The 22,768-nt window shown below is 39.8% G+C and overlaps 1 protein-coding gene across 1 annotated transcript; it reads right to left on the bottom strand.

Moving 5' to 3' along the window:
- Positions 1-219: 219 nt before the first annotated feature.
- LOC139717058 (selenoprotein N-like) lies at positions 220-22,768 on the bottom strand. Its single transcript, XM_071628570.1, has 9 exons — positions 22,275-22,768; positions 18,877-18,999; positions 11,400-11,737; positions 10,449-10,600; positions 9,351-9,604; positions 5,638-5,743; positions 4,579-4,750; positions 3,433-3,540; positions 220-1,664 (listed from the first exon to the last, which is right to left on the bottom strand). Exons 1-9 carry the CDS (start codon positions 22,650-22,652, stop codon positions 1,583-1,585), a joined length of 1,713 nt encoding a protein of 570 aa, XP_071484671.1. The 5' UTR covers positions 22,653-22,768; the 3' UTR covers positions 220-1,582.

Here is a 22,768-nt window from a genome sequence, read left to right on the forward strand (position 1 = left end):
CTAATTTCCTGTACTGCATAGCAGTGTAAAAATCAGATTCTGCCCAGCCAATCAGCTTTCAGACAAAACCATCATAAGCCCATACAGAGGCTATTAGTTCATACATCATCATAAAAAAAGAATATTACATGAACACCTTGCAAATGCACAGCCAAACATATACAATATATCTTAAAAATGATTGTGACCATTATGAAAAAAACAAAACAAAATGTCAGTCTTATGATAATTTCTCTTGCAATGTGCCAGCCTTTCTTGCAAGCAATCAAGCCATCAAATTTTATTTGTGTAACGCAATGGCATGTTTGAGCATAAAAATACGAAGCGAATATTCCAGGCAGTAGGCCTATGTTGTTGCATGTGTATACTTACGAGTAACTACATGGCAGCATTATCAGCTTCATGCAGTTTGTATAAATGGACATTGCTGTATACAGATGTGAATGTTATGACATAAAGACTTTGAGGAGCAAGAGAAGTACATGTAAGTTATCACACACACTCTGTTTCCCAGTTACCTTGAGATAGATAAGTCTACCCTTTTAATAGGTAAATGTAATGCTGGCAGGATGACTTGACCATGGTCACACGTCTGCTACAGAGGTCAATTACCTTCAGCCATACGGAATTCACACCTGTCTCTAACCTCCCTTAAATGTCTGGTAAATGAGCACTGCCAGCTTTCAAATACTTTGCAATATTTCATTAAAACAAAGCAAAGCAAAATAACAATGACAACAACAAAATACAGCACTTGCAATGGAAGGACAAGGATCTCGAAACACAAAGGATGCCATGAATGAAAAGAAATGGGTAGACACATGTCATATCCCAATGGAAAAAAAGGTGAAGAAACAAAGAAGACGAAATGGGACAAGCAAAATATCGCATACAGCAGCTAGGAACAGCATTGCACTTATCTAAGCATGACAAATAAAAATATGGAGCCTGGTCACTAGACAAATCATCAGGAAGACATTTTATCTGTTTAGACCAACATTATACTTGTTTATAAAAGTGAATGTCAATGCAATCCATAATGAAAATTCTGCCAACATAGCTTTACCTTTCACAGGTATACATTGGCAAGAATAAGCCCTAACAATAATAAAGTTGAAAACAAACCACACCCCCCCCCAAAAAAAAAAGAATAAAAAATCCCAAAATCCAATCACACTTAAACAAGATAATGAAAATAAATGCTGTTCACATAAAAATTTGGCACAGTAAAATGATGATATTAATTCTTTCCACACACAATAAAATGAGATACTGTAAAAGTGGATATTTTTGCGTGAGTAATTTTTCGCGCTCGGCCGGGTAAGATGGATTTTGCGTGTTTTTAATTCTGCAAAATCAGGACATTAACTACTGGAACATATGGCATGCAAAAATATTTGCGTGCTTTTATTTTCGCGCTAGCGTCTGGTTACGTGAAATGCGTGAATATTTCCACACCGCGAAAATTTCCACTTTTACAGTATATATTTAAAAAAAATCATTTGCACACATTCAAATGTGTGGAACTGCTGGTCATCAGTATCATCCATCTGGTCCACTGATGTGGTCAGTCCTTTTGTGCTTAATATCCGGCAGCTTTGGCCTTGTTGATGCCGTCCTTCAGGAATTTGGCATAGTTTGTCACCAGTGGGTCTGTAAATGTGCTGTGAAAAGACAAGGACAGCGTACATCCAATGAACTCATGACTTCAGCTACAAACTCACAATATTTCTAGATTGTTCTGCTCAACTCTTCAATGTGCAGCTGCATGTACAACTCACAAGGCTTATTCATTGTCTGGGTAGCAAAAACAGACACTATATCGGAACAGTTTGGTTGATGAAAATGGCTTATCAGACCATGTCACTGTTGGAACTTTACTTTCCCAGATGCCATAAAGCATTGGCAAGGAAATCTAGCAAGCCTATTCACTTTAATACTAAACAATTCAAATTAACTTCACTTTTAACATTGAGTGAAAAAGAACAAATTAACCAACCTAAGAAACCCACAGCTTGTGGAGACACCAAACTGCTGACATTATAATCTATAGAATATAAAGCTAAGTATATACATGCTCATTTCAGTCTGACAAGTAACAAAATTGATATGGCAGAAAATGAAGGGCAACTCAAAAACAATGCTTGTAAAATATTGATGAATACAAAACAAACATTAGAAAATGACTACATCTTAACTGGTCCACTTCAACCCTTCTCATAGACCCTCTGTAAAGTCTGCATTTGCTTGTTTTCATATTCAAATCAATTTCACCCACTCATGTCTACCAATTAGCAACATAACATACACGCATGCAATAATGTCAGCATTCTCCACCGCGTATTCCCTTTCACTATTAAAAGAATTTCAAAATCTCTGTAAAACAACTTTTTTTTTCTTAACTGTTACCATATCAAAATTCTCACAACTGCAAGCTTGTAAGATCATATCAAAGGCTGATAGTAATCATAACAGATTTCCCTCCACATCACTTAATACACTTTTGGGAAAGAATTAGAAAATACATGAGATCAAAGTACAGGTACCTCATGTCACACAGCAACTTGCTTACCACTTCATAATTAATCAACTCATCAAAGGTAAAAAGAGGAAAAAAATAATTTGCAATATATATGAGTAACAGAATTGTGTTCAGTTGCTAAAATAAAATAGAAATCAGTATGTTAAAAGCAACCTTACACTTTCAACCTCCCCCCCTCCCTGAATCTGGGGTTCTGCCACTATGCAAATGCCTCCTGGCCAGCCCTGCTTCAGATGCATTATGAGATGGCTCGGTAGCAAATTTAGATCCAGTCTGGGCTGCATCTCGCTTTCCAGAAAAGCGTAGCAAGAACATTCATAAATGTGTGCAGGAGGAGTACAGGAAGAAGCAGCATGTGTGGCAGAGCTTGCCAATCAACTAAACCAGGTCATATCTTTTATCCAGGAGTATTTTTGGAAGACTTCTTTGTTTCTCATTATCGCGTGACCAGCACATTGCAGCATCACAGTGATGACCCATGACTTTAATGGGTCACAAATCAGTCTAATTCAGAACATGTAAACTCTTTCTATGCCAAATTCAAACTGAGGTAAAGAGCAGTCATGAATGAAATGTATACATTGATTGCATGGCATCGTACGTAGATGAAGACGCGAGCTAGTCAAACTGAAGTGACAGTGCTTCTGAGCTGTCTCGCAGTGCATCTGTGACAGGGCTCTACAACAGTACCTTGAATTCCTATACACATAAATACACAAAAAGTAAATAAATTATGGCAATATTTTTGCTAATTAAATTCCTCTGACTGAGGTGCACCGTAAGCAATTTAAGCCAACAATAGTTCAGATTTTTTTGCAAGTTTAATAAGATGGGGTGCAAAAAAAGGGAGGGAGAAAAACATGTACCCAAGAAGAAGCATGGACACTTACTCCATGATGCCTGCATTATCTGTGTTGCTGGCATCCAGAAGATCATTGGCATTGATGTCGTGGACAACGGTGCCATTTGGAAGCAAGACCAGCATTACCACAGGGAAGCTGTTACATAACAAACAAACACACAAACATACAACCAATCAAACATGTGACTCTAATAATGTCCTATGTCTGACAAGTGATGAGCATATACAGTACAGGTGCTCTATGCTGCTATTCTGCAGGTTTTTAAACTTGTCAGTCATGTGACAGCAATATAAGAGTGTCAAAAAAAAAAGAAAAGTTCTAAATCAGCACATATTTTGTTCTTTGTCAGAACTGGGTAAACACAAAGATTTAATTCTTAAAGTTCACCTTTTTCGAAAACACCATCCCTCAACCCTGTTCACACAAAGCTACCAGGTGGTATTATCTTCCCACACAGAAAATGTGGTGGCTGCCCTTTAAATGGAACAATGCATCAGCAGGAAAGTCGTTTTCCAAAAATGAAATTGAACCTTGATCAATAACAGGAGGCCATGGTCGTTTGTGTGCCTTAAGTACAGGAAAGGAATTAAAATTGGCTCATCATAGTGGGCACCGTGTTTGTGTAATATATGTGACACATGGACTATGTACCTCACTTGTTTGGAGCCCGACATTTTCCTTAGTCAGCATCTCACAAAGAAATTTAAAAAAAGGACTGTTCTTCTGACTTCGGTGCCAATGAATGATGGACACTATAGTCTTTATACATTCTCTAGCATTTTATATGATGTACCATGTGCCTTAGTTCATATGTATCTAACCCACTGTTATAGCATCATAATGCAAACAGTTTTAATCAGCCCATTTCAAGACACTCTATTAGACCTGATAAAATATTACCAAGTAGGATTAATCTCTGTGTAAGAAAATATTAAGAACTGAAATACCTTCAAGACCTGACTTTCAATTTGACAATGGCATAATCTCAGAAACCTCTCAAAGTGTTTGGGCCATACCCTGGTTGAGACATTGAATCACAGCTTGGATATTTTCACTTTCTGTGAGCCTCAAGGGCTGATGTCCCCTGTTTCCCTAAAGCATGTGGGTTATAGTGTTAAGAATTCCAAGACTATCACAAGATCATCTTGCTTTATGTAGTGACACTGCACCCACCTGTACTTTTCTAATGACAATGTAGCGAGGCGTGCATACTGAGGATCATACTGATTTTCCTGGACGGCCTCCAGGTCAGCGACCAGGGACCAGCTGCTGACGAAGTGGTCGCCAAGCAGCTTGAGGACGGGCGGACTTTCGAGAGATGTCTCCCGCAAAGTCCGCCCGGAACCTGGGCAAAATTGAAAGCACAAAGGATAGTTGCATTAGAATGAACAAGGAAAAATTTGTTTGTTTCCTGGTGAATACATTACAGGTACTTATCATCACTTGCGCACTGCTGATATGTTTCTGATAAGGAAATAAACTCGGAAAGCAGATTAACAATCAAGGCTCCACATTGATTCAGCAGGAAACACTCATGGGTTATTTCTGTTGGAGTCATTCTGCTAACTACAGATCACAGATCTAGAACCTAAAACCTTGCTGAATTCCACAATATTGAAAATAGTGTCCAGTACACTACTTTGTAAATATGTGGTCCCGACCACTTCTCGACTTTTGAAAAACAAACATGAAATCAAGGTGGCCACTGCAGTACTGGGCAGTTTACAGGTGGACAGTGCATTGGGCAACTGAAATGCAACACAAGTCCAGATACTTTGGGAATATAAGATGTCCAACAAGAGCATAATCAAGGTTTTATGATTTAAAAGCTGAATGAATTAGCATCTGCACTTGCAACATCTCAAAATGACAACTCAAATATCTTATTAGCCCTGTATTTTCATGCTGTGTGAGTTTTCTTTACAATCGACTTTTGATGAAAGTTTTTGAGCTTGCAGCTGCATGTTTACATTCAAAAAGATAAATACCCAATCTTTCACACATTTTTCTGTGAGAAATTAGATGGAAAATAATCTACAGTCATATCCCAACTGCATATGGTGCATGTTGATTTGGCTGTTGACTAGAACAACAGACATCATTTGACTTAATCCCATGATACATGGGATGTTGTCAAAACTTTGGAGATATCTATGCCAGTGTGATCAATCTATCAACCGTAACCAATGGACGCTCCTGTACAAGAGACTCTCATCTCTCCCTCTCCCTCACCTCAGCAGGACTGGTCATCTAGTGAGCCCCAGAGCATGATGTGATGTACTAGCCTGTTGCTGGACTGAGCCTTCTTGAAAGCTTGGTCAAGCGGCAGGTATTCAATCTGCAGAGACAGGAAGACAGGAAATGAGCAAACAGCAGCCAAGTACAGAAAAGACAACAACAGAACATCTCTTTATGGTCTTTATGTCAAATGACCACTACCTAAGTACTGTCAGTGAATGAGCAGCTTCGTAAAATCAATTGTAACATCCTGTCATCATAACAAAGTCTGATGTTTCAGAAGCAACCTCCCCCCCCCAAAAAAAAAAAAAAAAATACTGTAAAAGTACATTGATTTCATTAACTGGACAAGCCATTTTCCAGTGGGCCAGTATGACCCCCTTAATATAATGAAGGGATAAAATTGGTAATCAAATGAAGCCCAAAGGACAGACATGGCTCTGAGAAGAATGACACCCACTTTTTAATAGCACAAATATATATGCAGGCAAAATTTTGATACACTCACTCACCAGTGCATGCCGTACTCTTCTTTAGTGTGTGCCTTTGTGATATGTGAGCCTATATTGTGGCTACCTTTTGTGTATTTACAAACCCTGCTGGATGTTTTCAAGAATCGATGACCTTTTTGGGTCAGCCACTGTATATCAATGCACTGATACATGCATGCTGTTCACTTTGGAACTTTGGGAATGTTTGGCACAAGCCCAACTTGCACCTGGTGACACAAAGACCACAAACCTTTAACCTACAATCGTACCTGACTCATGGACAAAGTGAATCTTATAGTCAAATGCTGTGATGCTGTGATGCTGTGATGCAATATCTTCAGCAAATAATTTGCATAGGGCCCCATTTTCTCTCTCTCTTCTTTCTTTCTTTAAATCAACAACAATATCTTCATGCACGATCTTCACTGCCTGGGCCCCGTTTCAAAAAACTTGCGATCAGTGACAACTTTTACATTTCTATGACAACTTTGCTCTTAGCCAATCAGATGCAAGCATTTCAGTAGCTTGTAACAACTATCACAACTTGTCACTGGTAACAAGTTTTATGAAACGGGGCCCAGATATCACTAGCAACAATATGTGGTATTTACTGTGATATTCAGCAAGAGAGAAGGCATCACGTTGTGATAGAGATAATAAGAAAATCACTTCAGAATGAAAGCAGAAAATCATGTTGCAACTAAAAAAAATATTGAGAACAAGACTTATCATACATTTGGATAATAATCTCTTTAACTTTACTTAACTGTGACATCTGTAAAAGCTCATTGCATAATCTATCACAAAAATTTCCTTCTTCACATTTTATTGGCACACAAAAATCTCCTTCTTCACATTTTATTGGCACACCTGTGGGTATGCTGCCCTTTCACTTGCATATATTTTCACACTGCACTTCCCCTGCAGTACTGCATGCCAACATATACCATTTAGTGACACATATCCCTGTATACTTCACTCAGCATTCTGCTATTTCTCACATCCAGTTTATTAATAGTGCAATGGGTGTGCTATACATGTACATGCATAATAACACCATGTTGGTGTCAAAATTAAGCACAGTTCACACACTGTTACAGAACTGCTATGTTCCAAAACAATGGGCCCATAACATAAACAACTCTGCAAACTGCAGTTACCACAGCAGTGTACTGTAACTAAAGCGAATGGATTGTTGTTCATCCAAGGACATCATCTGGGCCCATTACAGAAAAGATTCAGCAAATTGAAGTTACCAAGGCGATCACTTAAGTGCTAAAGGCTAATTGGTAGTTTCCTGGTTCCTGAAAGTGACTGCAATTATTACACCATATGATGATTGCATGCCTGCTGTGACATCAGCAAGGAAACAGCAAATCAGTTGCTGCCACAGTAACTGCAATAAATTGTGATTTACAACTGCAAACATCTCGATGAAGAGGGCCCCTCATTCCTCTCCTGCCCCCTCATCGTTTAGGCATGTTATGGTGCATGAAGGTAGACCTATCTTTCGTGCCCCAACACCTCTGACAGAAGATGCTTCTATGACAGAAGCAGATGTGACATAAATACCCATCCTATATCTACATGTTCCTGGCTGATGCTGTCTGAAAAGAAAGATGATTATAAAGCCATGCTTCTAGCACACTGATTTAGGCATTATTTACACTACATTAACAACTATCTTCTGATGACTTATGAACTTTGGTTTGGCACCTATAGGTAGCCTGTAGATCACAACTTCCAATCACATACAGCTGTACTATTAATTTGTCAAAGGTATGTGATCTGATTGTATAAGTAAAAATAGATTTTGAGAAATGTTGCTAACTCTGTGTGTTTAAGTAATCGGTATGACCAAATGTTTCTATTTTAGCATGGTGAGAAGGATTATTTTTTGTTTGTTTCTACGACGAACTAAACTCAGATGTTTGCAATAGCTACTTTCTTTACAAATAATAATGCAACAAGCATGAAACAAAATGACTGCTCGAGTGTGGTTGTACACTGTAACATTTCTTTACTCTACAATGCAATCAGCACGACGGAAGGAAGTTACTAAACAACTCATGATTTAATACCAGGAAGTCAAAACTCAGTCATGTGAAGTATCTCCTGACGTATTTCTTTTTAAATAGAAACATACCTCTCCCTTTCCATCACATCCATACTGGTAGGGCAGATATGTAACAAAAATTGGTCGAAATGCTCACATCCGGCGGAAAGTATGAAATTTTGCATATAGGGGTATTTTGGGGCGCTGATTTCAAATATTGCCGGATCCAAGAGATCTGACCACGGGGTCGGCCGCCATTTTGAATTCCAATATGGCCGCCATCACAAAACAAATTCAAAGATCCCTATCTTCAGTTCTGAATGACCTGTGGCACCAAAATTTGGTACACATGAGCGTTTTGACACATTGAATTTGATGACAGATTGATTCGGAGTGTCTGACAAACATCGAATGGCCGCCATTTTGAATTCCAATATGGCCGCCTCGACGAAATATTCAAAATCCCTATATCGATTTCTAAGTGGTGAGTGACCCTGAAATTAGGTGTAAACAAGTATTTTAACATACTGAGTTAAAATATTAACTGATGTGATGTGTCTGACAAACGCAATGCCTGCTATTTTGAATTCCAATGTGGCTACGAAGACAAACATCACGACGAACATTCACGGGCATGTCAAAAAGTGCAGCAAAAAGGAAGCATAATGCACCTTTCACTGACGTCACAATATAAATACATCAGCGCGCACTCTATCAGTTACAAACGCGCGCTCAATCAGGTAGCCTATTTTACAAACCCGAGATAGAGATTTTCAACACTCCAACATGGCAAATATGTATAAAAATTAAAATTGGCTGCCGTGCAGCTTGTCAGACATATCAAATAAGTCTGTTATTGAAGTCATCATATCACCATGCTCTTATATATCAAATTCCAATGGCTAATGTCATTCAGAACTGAAGATAGGGATCTTTGACGGCGGCCATATTGGAATTCAAAATGGTGGCCGAATCCGTGGTCAGATCTCTTGGATCCGGCAATTTTTGAAATCAGCGCCTCAAAATACCCCTAGATGCAAAATTTCATACTTTCCGCCGGATGTGAGCATCTTTTTCACATGTCTGCCCCACTATACAGATCTATCAATCAATTACAAAGATTTTCAAAGTAACATACTGATACAGAAATTCCTCCCCACCTTTTTGAAAGGGTACATCTCCACTTCTAGCAACCCGAGGGCCTCCTCCATGCCTATCTCCTGATCCCACGTTATGTCCTGCCTTCTTCCAAGCGGCTCGACAGGCGTGGAGGGCTGGAAGAGGATGTCCCCATTCTCGGCATAGATGATGACCTGGCTGGACGGCTTTGGGACGGTGAGCTCCATCTGGGGCATATAGCCGATGTCCACCTCCATGTGCTCCACCTCATTAGGACCATTCATCCACTCCATGTCTGCCAAAGTGATCAATATCATGATACACACAGACAAAAATGAAAGAACAAAATACAAAAAAACCTCACCATAACTACAAACAAATATGTGAGCTATGCAAGAGCATTTAATGTGTATTTCTAACATAAATTGATAAGTCACATGAAGATGGTGAACCTTCACTTCACCAAGTTAAGCTAACTCCGAGGATAGGCTCTTGTATTAAACCTTGATTTCTACACACATCCACACGACAAAGCTTATAATCAAAGGTAGCTTATCATCGTTGATAAGCTCCTGCTCAAGATGTATTTTCTCCCGCTTGAAATTTAAGTTTCTCCAGGTCAACTTCAGTTTTGTCATGTATATCCAAAATAAGGCTTGATAGCACCAGAGAGCATCAATAAACCGAGAGCTTCCAGGGTCCTAAAGCCAGTCCTGGATCCCGACCACTAGGGGACCTTGAACCTTGAGCTTGTGATGTGTGCCATATACGTACATAATATGATGCATTTTTTTTTTGTGTGTGTGTAAGCAGAGTCTCCAGTCTGCTAGGGGTCCGGTCAGGAAAATCTGCTCTTTAAGAGATGCCTGGGGTCAGTCTTTGATGAGACCAAAGTGTAAAGACCTCTTCACATGAAACCAATCAAATGTGTATTACTGATACTACTTTGTGAAGAATATGACTGAGGCAAGCACATGAAAAAGAAGGTAAGAAAGAAGAAACAGAAGTAAAACAGGGAGGCAAAGAAGAAAAAAGTATATATAAAAGGGGAATAAGACACGAAGGAGAGACAGGGTGAGAAGGTAGAGAAGATGAAGAAGAAAAGGAAGAATAACAATACGTCTGCTGGCTCCACTCACCAACATTGAGACTCTTGTTGGCAGGCACGTACATGTGAAAGTGCTCAATGTGTGAAGCATCCTTTCTCATGACTATCTGACCGGTGAATTGAGCTGGGGTGAACCAGAATGGATGGTTAGGCGGTTCATTCAACTGGAACTCAGCATGAATTCTGTATGCACACATTTGTGAGAAAAAAAGAAGAAGAACATAATGCATCAAATGGCTTATCACAGTCTGGATCTGCAGATGTATGCCAGTGAAGTGACAAATCACAATGGAAAATTAGAATCGCATCACACAAATTTTGTCAATTATTTCTGTACACAGCTGGGGGTGCTGTAGCTCTGGAACTGAGGCCTTACCACTTCAAACTCACTGACAATGAGTGACCACATGGGTCTTGTGTGCAAACAACAGCTTAAATTTCTGGATAATTCCATAGAAAGTAGCTAAATACGAGCAACTGCTGATCAAAGGAGAGATTGTTATGTAGTCAGTTTGATATATTTTTTTCTCTTACTTATTGGGCATCTTGCACCACGGAGCCCTGAACTTTAATTGATAATGACAGAATGGCACAGTTAAAATTCTTTCATCATTCAAAAAAGTAACATATGCCAGAAAATATAGAAAATAAGAAAAAAAAACCACACAATACATTTTATATATATAAACAAATTGTATACACCATATATTTAGCGAGTCTAGTTTTCTATGAATCAGGACTTCCCAACAATTCCAGAAGTTGTTAAATTCATGATGATAGAGTACAGTATCACTGCACATCTTGTTCATGTGCTGTGTACTGCGAACCAACATGCACTTAATTATGTGGTCGCTTTCATGTCCGGCTCAGAGTTAATATTTTTGCATGTTCTAAAATTTGCAAATCGCACCAGACTCACAAAATTTACAATAATATATACCCCACAATAGTGCATACAGTATATAAAGTCGTTCTTACAGACCTGAAGACAATGTCTACATAGTCTGCATTCTGAGCTCGAATGAGTGCCACGGTGCCCTGGGGGCCAAAGCGGGAATAGACAAAGGGCCTTGGGTGGAAGAGACTCAGCAAGCGGTGGATGAGAACTGCCTTGCCATTGACCCGCGGTGGATAGTAGCGGTTGCTGGACAGCTGGTTGGTGAACATGTTCAGCTTGGACTTGACGACGAAGTAGGGCTTGCCGACTGCGAGGGGGCTGTCATCGGGGAGGAAAGAGCGGAAGGTGCTGCTGGGAAAGGCCGTCACTTTCTCCGTTGGCTCCTTCCATCTGTCCAGAGTCGTCAGAGATGACCTGCTGCTCTGTGGGTCGAATATGATATATGCACAGATTTTTGAGTGAGTGAACAAAAGGATCATGGAAAAGTACACACACCTCTGTCTATCTTTAACATCTGTCTGTTTGAAATTCTCTTGGGAGCTTAGCCTAAATCTTTGACCAGTCAAGTACAGGACTGTAAATCTACCCTGACAAAATTGCAAGGTTAAATTTTCTATCCACACTTTTAATATAGGGAAACTATTCAGGTAATGTTATTTCAAGTAAACTAATGAGTACTTACCACAAGATATGATTTGCAGTGAAATGAGGAGAGCAACCAATTTACAGGAATCACAGTATGCACACTTTCAGTATACAATGTATCTAAGGCAAGGATTGACATTAGCAGTAGCTCAATGTAAGAAATTATGTTTTGGTGGCCCGACTGGGCCTTTAAAACACTATTTTCAGATTAATAAACCTTCTGATAAACAAAGCTCACATTATTTTTTGATTAAAAAACCTTCAAAATATTGAACAGCACCTGTTAGATATAATCATTTCATGCATATTTGGTGTCATGGAAAAGATGTTTATGCCTCACTTCATTCTTTCATATGTTAGACTTAATGCACTTAGTCACAGTACACTAAATGGTATTTGAAGCCCGTTATCATACTTGCCAATTTTAACACACTTACAAAAGTTTTGTATCATTTTTTTTTCCTGCTTACTATTTGCAGCCCTTTATTATTCTTGCTAATTACCTTAATGTTTTAAGAGATGATTTTCTTTTTTCGGGCCACCAGATTCATAATTAGGCCACCAAAAAATTGAATTTTGAAGACTTTGGTGGCCCAAAAGGGTCACAAAGAAGAAAAGGTTAGTGTAAAGCCCTGCCTACATGTAAGGTATGCAGTGTTATGTTTACAGAGGAATGTGCAACCCTCAAGTAGACAGGCAATCCTATACCAATTTACAGTATATTTCAGAACATCCTCTTTACAATGGGAGTCTACTACAGGTGTTGCACATAGCTGTATACTCCTGCACACAAAACAATGGCTTGTCTGAGAGACATACCACTGCACATAATGGAATGTCTGAGAAACACCAACTTCACACTGCAGCAGGCTATGTTACATGCACATGAGCCCACACATTAGGGGTCCTGACCTGTGTGTCTACAGATTGATCAACACATACTGAATTATTGAAGGTGTGGTCCTCAATGTCATTATACAAAACAAGCCAGTACCGAGTTGGCTCATGTGCCCATGGGTACAAATTACTTCTTCTTTTTTTCTCTCAGTTGGATAGTCACTTCACTCATTTTCAAAGACACATGATGCAATTCATATTAATTCAAACAAAGGATGAACCTGCGTAGACCAGGCGACCAGAATGGTCCATCAATTGATGGACCATTGATTATGGAGATTCTCTGCTGGCAAATATGAATGTCAGTGACGTGAGAAGACTCCAAAAAGTCCAAAATCCAGCGGCTTGCCTGGTGCTTGGTGTAAAGAGAAGATCCCCGAGTGCTCCTTCACTGAAGCAGTTACACTGGCTTCCCATCAAAGAGCGTATCGATTTCAAACTAGCCCTTCTTTGTCTATAAATGCATGATGAATACCGCTCCTCAATACCTACCCAACCTACTAACCACCCCTACAACCACCAGATATCATCTCCGGTCACAAAATGATAAGACAGTCCTACAAATCCCACAAGCAAAAACCAAAGCTTTCGAACGTACATTTTCATATGCTGGATCTGTTGTCTGGAACACTCTACCAAAACAACTTTGCCTATGTGAGTCAGAAAAAATGTTTAGAAGGAAACTCAAGACTGAACTGTTTCAATTGTAATTATGTTGATCTTATACTTTGTGAATGTTGATTGTTGATGTATGTACAGCGCTTTGATCAGGTCCTGTAAAAGCGCTCAATATAAAATAGTTATTATTATTATCAATTAACACTTGGGAAAGCATGCATCCATTTCAATATTCTGCATTAAATGTACAATGTGTATGAGTCGACAATCTTTTTCTTTTGATATTGCCATTGAAGTCTGAAACATGACGTTATTCCTGGTTGGTACAAATGAAACTTTTTTTGTTGTTGCTTTGATGCAAAGCGGAACCCTGAACTGGCTTAAATACAACACAGCTCCTGGGAGAGAGTCCCACAAATTCAAAGTAGCTGTGTTGATCATGTCCCAGCGTCTTTTGCATACTGAAAAAAATTGAAATTTTTGCACATTTTTAGCGCAACCGGAAGTGACGCAGTGAAGCGCACTGTGTGTGCCAGTTAGCGGGATATTTCTGTCCGTGTGAACGTTTGCAAGATGTCTCGAGTTTTGGATTGCAATAATTATCCAGCTATTTTGTGCGTGTGAATGCGGCTATTATGCAATGCAGGGATTCAAGTGATGTGTCGTGATAATCTAGAGAAGACAGCAGTCATTTTGAAATAACCATTGAAGGAGCTGTCTGACAGCACTCTTAATTTCATATATCTATGACTATTGCCAATGCTTAATATATGTTTCAACAGGATGAGTTATTCTGTGATCATACATTCTCTTTTTAATTGTTCTTACATCCCTACCAACATCCCTTTACTCCCATCCCGTGTCATAATAAACTACACTGCTGGTATATATGCAGACATGATACGAACAAAAGATTTCAGGAAGAAGGTACACAGAGAAGACATTTAGTTAGACCATTTCGCAGGATCTCCGGACACTGATAGGTACACTTCCTGACTATGACATGCAACTCTCACTTATGACACAGTTGACACTGTAAAAGTATCATAGCTCCACTGCCATAAAAAGGATATGATGCTTTGAAAAAAAAAATGGATTTGGATTGAGAAGATTTCCTCTGAGAACAAAATATCCACTGATTCATGCAGGTTTTTGGACAAGTCATCATAATACACTTGTGAGTGTGGTCATTTGTAGCTGACATTAAAATTACTTAACAGTGCCATGAACAGGCATGAATTGACAGAGATATTGTCCACAATATATCTTATGTTTGGAATTATCATGAAATCAATGCAGTGGCCATTGCAGTCATTTGTACTATGTATGTCAAATGTAATGCTGCACTGCAGATCCACTGTCAACATCTTCTTTGTTTGTTTTTTATGTGAATGTTGTGATTACATTCCTATTCATTTCAGACCTGTTGTATCTGCTAGGAAATTTCTCTTTCACAACCACTGCGTGTGTTTTAGAGGGGGAGAGAGAGAGAAAAGAAGGAGAGAGCTCCAGTATCTCTAGGAAATTGCTTGGCTCACCCAGCTGTACCATGATGCTGCAGAATGTGGTAAACTTATGTGAATTCTGCAATCTCTTACAGGGAAAAAAAAAAAGGGGGGGGGGGACATGTCACTTGAAATCAGAGACAGACTGACAAAGAATTCCTGTTACCAGGGCACCATTTGAAAGTTGTCCGCACTGACAAGTTGTCCATTTTGCTTCAGAAATTATCATTTCATCATTAAATTTGCACTGCTAAATTTGCACTGCATTTATCTTATAAAAGAGAAAAATATGTAGCCAATTAGAAACCAGTCAAAGGTAGAAAGTGAGAAGCTTTGGAAAGTTCTACATCAAAAGCACTAAAAAGTTTATAAAAACAGTACAGCATCAAACCACAGGTATGTACAGCCAAGGTGATGTCACAACTACTCGACATTCACCCTATTCCCTCTCTTTTGACATCAATTCCCCCCTCCATCTCCCCTTGTCATACACCATGGGACATTCGACACATAATTTCAGCCCTGACTCACTGAGTCTGTCAATTTTGTCAATTATGATGCACACATGATTGTAGGGGCCTACAAACTTGGTTTTACATCCAAGGCACTTGCTTGTTAATGTAAATTGGGCACTAGCACAAGCTGCCCGCTTTAAACACTGTAAGGAAATTCCTCGAAACATTCTATTAAAATCATGCAGAGTTATGTCAGAGAGCTACATTTTCATATTGTTCACATGAAACTGTACTACTACTCTACATGCAAATTCAATGCATGTATTATATTTCAATGAAGAGAATTTGTTTTGCAGAGAGAACGCAGACATTTATCTTTTCTGTAAAGCGGAATGCCCAATGTGTGACCTAAGCCTGCGAGCTGGTGCAAGCTGTATGGGGCGCCAAGTGTGGCATGGCTTATTTCATTACGAAATCAGTCATTCCATTACAAAACTAGAAATATCACTTAAGGTGATTAATACCCCCGCCCTGTGACGACAGTCTTACCCAAGGAATGACCTTTCCTTGATCTTCTGCCATTTAAATGCCGTTACCATGGCAACGCAGCTTCCGACACGTCCGAAAAATATGTCTTGCACATCTTCCCACCAGGACTATTGTGTGTGCCACATTTCATAAGCTTTTGTCAAAAACTGAGGAAGTAGTTCAATCCACAAGATCTTTCCTTGATCTTCCGCCATTAATATGTCGTTACCATGGCAACGCAGCTTCCGACACGTCCAAAAAAATATGTCTTGCACATCTTCCCACCAAGACCAATGTGTGCCACATTTCATGAGCTTCAGTCGAATACAGAGGAAGTAGTTCAATCCGCAAGATCTTTCCTTGATCTTCTGCCATTTATATGCCGTTACGATGGCAACGCAGCTTCCGACACGTCCGAAAAATATGTCTTGCACATCTTCCCACCAAGATCAAGGTGTGTGCCACATTTCATAAGCTTTGGTCAAAAAACTGATTAAGTAGTTAAATCCGCAAAATCTTTCCTTGATCTTCTGCCATTAATATGCCGTTACCATGGCAACGTACTTTCGGGTACTGTCAAAAAATGTGTCTTGCACATCTACAACCAAAGGCACACATCTGTACCAAGTTTCATGGAAATTGGGCAAAAACTGAGGAAGTAGTTTGCAACACAAAATTTTCCATCATTTTGGCTCATAATATGTGAGCTGTTACCATGGCAACATACTTTTTGTCATTGTCAAGAAATGTGTCATGCTGACCTATATCCTAAGACAAACATTCAATATGAATTCCATGAGAATTGGAAGAACACTGATGAAGCAGTTTTGCCATGAAGCATTTTGCCCTACATTTTACCAATAACATGCCGTTACCATGGCAACGCACTTTTTGCCACTGCGGAAATATGTGTCTTGCACATTAACATATTCAGATGAACATCTGTACCTAATTTCATAAAAATTGATCAAAAACTGTGGGAGGAGTTCGCGACGCAAGATTTGTACCCGTTTTTGCCCATAATATGCCGTTACCATGGCAACGTACTTTTGGGTACTGTCAAAAAATACGTCTTGCACATCTACAACCCAAGGCACACATCTGTGCCAAGTTTAATGGGAATCGGTTGAAAACTGAGGAAGTAGTTCGCGACGCAAGATTTGCAACGGACCGACCGCCCGACCGCCCGACCGCCCGACCGCCCGACCGACCGCCCGACCGCCCGACCGTCCGACCGCCCGACCGTCCGCTGATTCCTATATACCCCCTTCAAACTTCGTTTGGCGGGGGTATAATGATCATTTCATCGATGAAATGTTCATTTCGTTATGAAATGACAATATTTCGTAACAAAATAGGCCATGCAACACTTGCTGCCCCATACAGCTTGCACCAGCTTGCAGGCTCAGGGGGGCGTTTCATCAACGAGTTCGTCGGAGTTTTCACCGACGAATTTGCTATCAGCCAATCAGACCAAGGATTTCATTAGCTTTTAACAGTTGTCAGTGTAAATCCTTGCGTCTGATTGGCTGATAGCAAATTCGTCGGTGAAAACCCCCGACGAACTCGTTGATGAAACGCCCCCCAGGTCGCACAGCTAGTGGGCATTTGGCTTAACTCTTTGTTGGTAAGATTGCTTGCTCAATCTGAATTATCACAAATACCAATGGAAACAGCTGGAACCAGCCTTGGATTTGAACCTGTCACCTACTGCTTAATGGGCAGTGGCACTGCAAACTGAGGTGAAACCAGTTCATGTCAAATGGAAACTGTTTTTACTATAGACCAAGAGTCATTAAAATGTTGATTATGATGGTAGATTGTAATTGTGATATTCTTTTTGTTTTCAATATCTGACCTGGCACCTCGCAAATAAAAGATTATTTTACATTAACCCATTGTTCAAAGACAGACTAATTTCCCCATTTAGCCTACAACATGCATTTCCCATTCACCCAAGTCCGAGAATACTCAGGACTAGTTTTCAACAGGTTACTGTAAGCTTTGATCATACCAGTTATCAAATGATATGCCATCACCATCACACAAGGCACTAAAATCACATGAAGGGAGGAGAGATGTGCACTGCATTTTATGTACCGGTACACTTGTATCGAGCATGACAGGATGTTTCTAATTAATGGAGGCTTCAGAAGTTACATAGTCTCCAGTAGTTGGTGAGGAAATATTTTGCCTAATTCGATAATATACTTTAAAAAAAAAGTTGCAGGTGCACTGTGTTGAGGAGTACTTATCTCTTAAATATTCTAATAGTAGCAAATTTTGGCTTACAGTGCCCACTCATGAGCTCTCATCCTGTTTTGATGACATTGATGTCTAACAGGAAAGAGGAAATCTGTTACAGTTAAAGACAGACATAGTGCTCTCAGGTGTAATTATAACAGAGAAGTGAGGGAGGAAAAAAAAAACGAACAAAAAATATTCTGGGGTTGGAGGCTCACCTGCATGACAAGACAAATTCAACCTTCATGCAAGCAACATGATGGCATGTCATCAACAAATCACTGACTACATTGTACACATGAGTCCTTGGCACAAACTTTACAAACTCTACACTTCCACTAATTCTGCATAAGTTAACTCAGGATTGAAAGATGGTTCCTGCCAAATGAGATCACAATGCAATTAAAAGAAAGTAATGAAATGGCTAATATTTCTTTGGGGTATAAAATAGAGCCACCCTTCAAAGTGCTATGAACAACTGTCAGCTTTCAGTTACTTGAGTTTCTAAGCACACTTGTTTAAAATACAAGAAAGACAAAAATTCTTAAAGGTTATGGATTGACAGGCAATGTGCAATGGACAAAGAATGATTGCAATAACTGACTTGGCCACATAGCTCAGGTGAGTTAAAACTGTCAGACTATAGAAAAGAAAAGCAAACTTTCTCACCAGAAATGACATATCTTTTGTCTTCGACATGGTCTCTTGGCGCAGTGGCTGGAATGTGGCCTCAACAGTCAACACCTCTTCAGCAGGGTCAATGTCCTCATCCCCATACTTGAAATCCCCCTTCTGGAATTCACAGAAAACAGAGCATTAGCAAAAAATGAATGTTATTGGGAACGGTTTGAGAAACTCATCCTTTCATGCATACTTTTATTTCATACATTCCTAGCACACACAACCTTTTGATAATTGATACATATTAATGTAAAAGCAAACAAAATCGGTTCAGAAAAAAAGGTATGATACAGACCACTTGCAGAGGTCTGCAAATTGATGTAAATTTATCACATCATCTGTTCCTCTACCTTGGTATATAAAAAAAATACAACTGGTGGAACATTGTTTGTGATCATAACAAAGTTCAATTAGCACATGTGTGAACATGATGGCCAGCTCCAAGTCAGTGAAAAGTCATCTAGTGACTGTAACCCATAGGCCTCATCACCTGCGTGTATCAGCAGATTATCTTGTGTTTGACCACTTCACAACAATTTCTCTTGACTCTCCAAGGGAGAAATGAACTTAATTCTAAATTCTTTTACGTGCACAGGGTATGACTTTCCTACACATGGGACCTAGATTTTTAAGTCTCCTCCCAAAGACTTGTCAATGAGGATAAAGTGGATTGCCAAAGGACACTTTTGGACAGTGATTTGGCTCAGTTGGTTGCAAGACTGCCTCCCAATCCATATGACCCGCGTTTGATTCCCAAGTCTTCCTGAGCAACGTTGTGCGTAATCACACCATCCTCTCTAGTAAGAGGCAAAACACTAAGTCCCTCGGATGGGACATACAATGGAGGCCCCGTTTGTGAGAGAGTCACAACCCATGTGCGTTAAAGATTCTTTTTCATTCAGTTGTCCCAAAGAGCAGGGTGCATAACCTGGTGAAGTGGTCTGCCTCACATCCAACTGGACCCCATGGAAGACCAGCTAGTGCAGCTGAATACATGGGTTATCCAGCCATCTTCTAGCTCAGTCATCACTGACTGGTGCTATTCGCGGTTTTCGTATGCACCCCAGTGAGCAGTGAATGAATTGGACCATCCATGTTTCCCTACACTACTCAGTACTGGGTCTTTATCCTTTCTGAAAGAAGATCGAGAAGCTCTGTCAGACTATGTAACATTGAATCACACTACGGTACGTACACAGCAGGTTTGCAATAAAGAGCAGGTTTGCAATAAAGAGCATTTTATGCCCATCGATCCAGATTGATGATGATCAACTTCTTGAAGCTAGTATCTTCACTGCCTTTTAATATCACATCATGACTGCACGTTAACCAATTGATGATGAGTCCGAAGAATACTTGGTCAGGTGTCTATGGGAAAAGCATGTTATAATAGCAAAATCAGTCCATCCTCAATGGGTGAAAAGATATTCATATGATGTTTATGTACAGATTCCAAGCTGCTATATAAATGCAATATTTCCATTGCTGCAAACTACATTGTAGGTCTCTTCTTTCTGATGCAAGTCTACTGCATTCCAATAGTAATTCTCCATGGGTGGCTGTGTTCCATGATCATCAAACAAGAAGTTTAGTCAGTGCTTCATCATCATCAGTTTGCATGATATTAGACTTGAAAAATTCAATAGATTCATCCCCGTCATGACTGTAAAACACATTATGGATCAACAGATGCATTTTGCACACTCAGAACAGGACAGTGTTTCAAACGACAAACAATACATTGTCAAACTGTGCTACACATAGTTACATAACATTACATAACGTGAAGAGCTGAAAGTGCTACCTGCGTGCATGTTGGTTGTGTAGGGAGGGGGACAAAATCTCCTCATGCTTGGATGCCCACATAGAAACGTGTAGACAATCACACAGACAGACCAGCAATGTTATGCCGAAACTGTAACTAGAAAACTTTGATTTTATAAAAAGAACTTGTGATAAATTTTGAATGTTTCATTCAACAGCCAGTCTCAGCTTGATAAAATGTGATTTTTCAGACTGTTTATTGTTGAGGAATTTTGGTGTGACATAGCTGAATAAAGAAAGAGTTTGACCTGCTTCCTGTGTCATTATCCAGCTCATTTATATACCAAATTTTCAAAGAGAATTCCTTATCATAAATCCTTCACAAATTTAACATGGGGTGAATTCTCGAACAAAGAGGAAAATATTGCTGCACAGACGATTTCTTTCTCTACATATCAGGGAGAATGCACTTGGGCAAGGTCATTTAGACTTTGCTGGTCTGTGATTCACATTTAATTCAAAATATCTTACTCTTTCGAGATTTAAGATGCGATCAAAGCAGATTTTGGCGGCATTTTCCACTGAGCGAAGAATGAGACCTAGCTGATGGCTATGAATTTGTCGGGGCACTTTCTGTATGAGCGATATGAATGTGCTCACCTTGGCTTGGGCATGATGATCACCTGTTGCTGTCAAAAGACTAGCGCTTACAGCATGCGATTCAAATTGGTCAGTTAATACATCCCACAAGCTTCTGATTTTTACATATTCACCCAAATCTAGCACTTTGTTACCAGTACTTCTAAATATATTGATATCATTCCATTTCTTTAAGTAAATTTTCTAAATAGACTATCTGTAAAAAAAATTTAATTACATCGTATTCCATATGTCCCCTCCCCCTACCCTGTGGCGCTCCTGTGTACAGTTGTAAACTGTGCGTTCAGGCTGGCCGCAGTTAACCCCCCCCTTCCCCCGACCCCCCGCCCAGTAAAATTGAAAGAATTTTTTTTAAATAAAAAAAACAACAAACACATATGACAAGGTTCTTATTAGTACCAAAGATTGTCTAGAACGTACCCAGAGCTACCAAGTCTCACGCATTCTGCGTGAGACTCAAGCATTTAGGGGCCATCTCACGATCTCACGCATGGCACCCATTTTTCTCACGCATTGGGCAAAGTCTGCAACTTGGGTCTATGATAATGAGCATAGCTCAAAAGATTACAGTGATAGTTGCAATTGAAGGTATATTTCCCTTTTGTCTTTCAAAATAAGTAAAAAATAGTCACTTAAGTATGTACCTAAACGCACCATTAAGAGCTAAAAATTGATAAAGCTCCCTACCGTGGGAGACCACTCAGGGGGTAAAACCCCTCCCACACTCTCACTCATGCGCACATACGCGCGCCGAGATGCCGAGTCATGAAAATCTCACTCATAAAAATTTTTTGAACTTGGCATCCCTGCGTACCATTAGATTACACTCGTGTGCATTTATGTTGTGTCAATGGCAATGCAATTAGATTCTATATTTTGTTATGGTAAGGTGAAGTGTGTGTTGGGTATTGAACCCTAAAACTCAAACACATACAAATTGCAATGCCCAACTTTAAATTTACCTCTGTCTCATCAATCATGTCCAACCGCTCCAACAGGGGTTCAAATTCAATTACGTTGAGGTACCCATCACCGTCTCTATCGTATGCCCTGAAAACGTTCAAACCTTCCTCGCCAACACTCAGCTGCATATCCTCCATAACATATCTGTTGTGTATCAACCTGCTGACCACACGACCTGCTATCGCCGCCACGACAGCAACCATCAGCGATATCACGACCACGGTCTTCCAGCCGCATCGTGCCCGCTTGTGGCCTGGGGGAAGCAGCGGATTGTCTGTCTGGGTTGAGGTGTTGACGACGGTTTTCGGAGCAGGGCCGCCGTCATTCGCCTCCTGTCCGCCATGATCTGGCGGCCTTTTTCTGCTTGTGAGCGGCATAATAACCAGTCGACTACATCATCGAAGGACATGTAATGCCTAAAAAATACAGTTCATACCACAGAGATTTCGAATGGGGATCCGGCAGGGCGAATAACAAAGTCGCTCACGGAAAG

The sequence above is a fragment of the Diadema antillarum genome, unplaced genomic scaffold (assembly GCF_040938485.1).
Source record: "Diadema antillarum isolate AM-2024a unplaced genomic scaffold, OU_Dant_1.0 scf00000007, whole genome shotgun sequence".
NCBI classification, from domain to species: Eukaryota; Metazoa; Echinodermata; class Echinoidea; order Diadematoida; family Diadematidae; genus Diadema; species Diadema antillarum.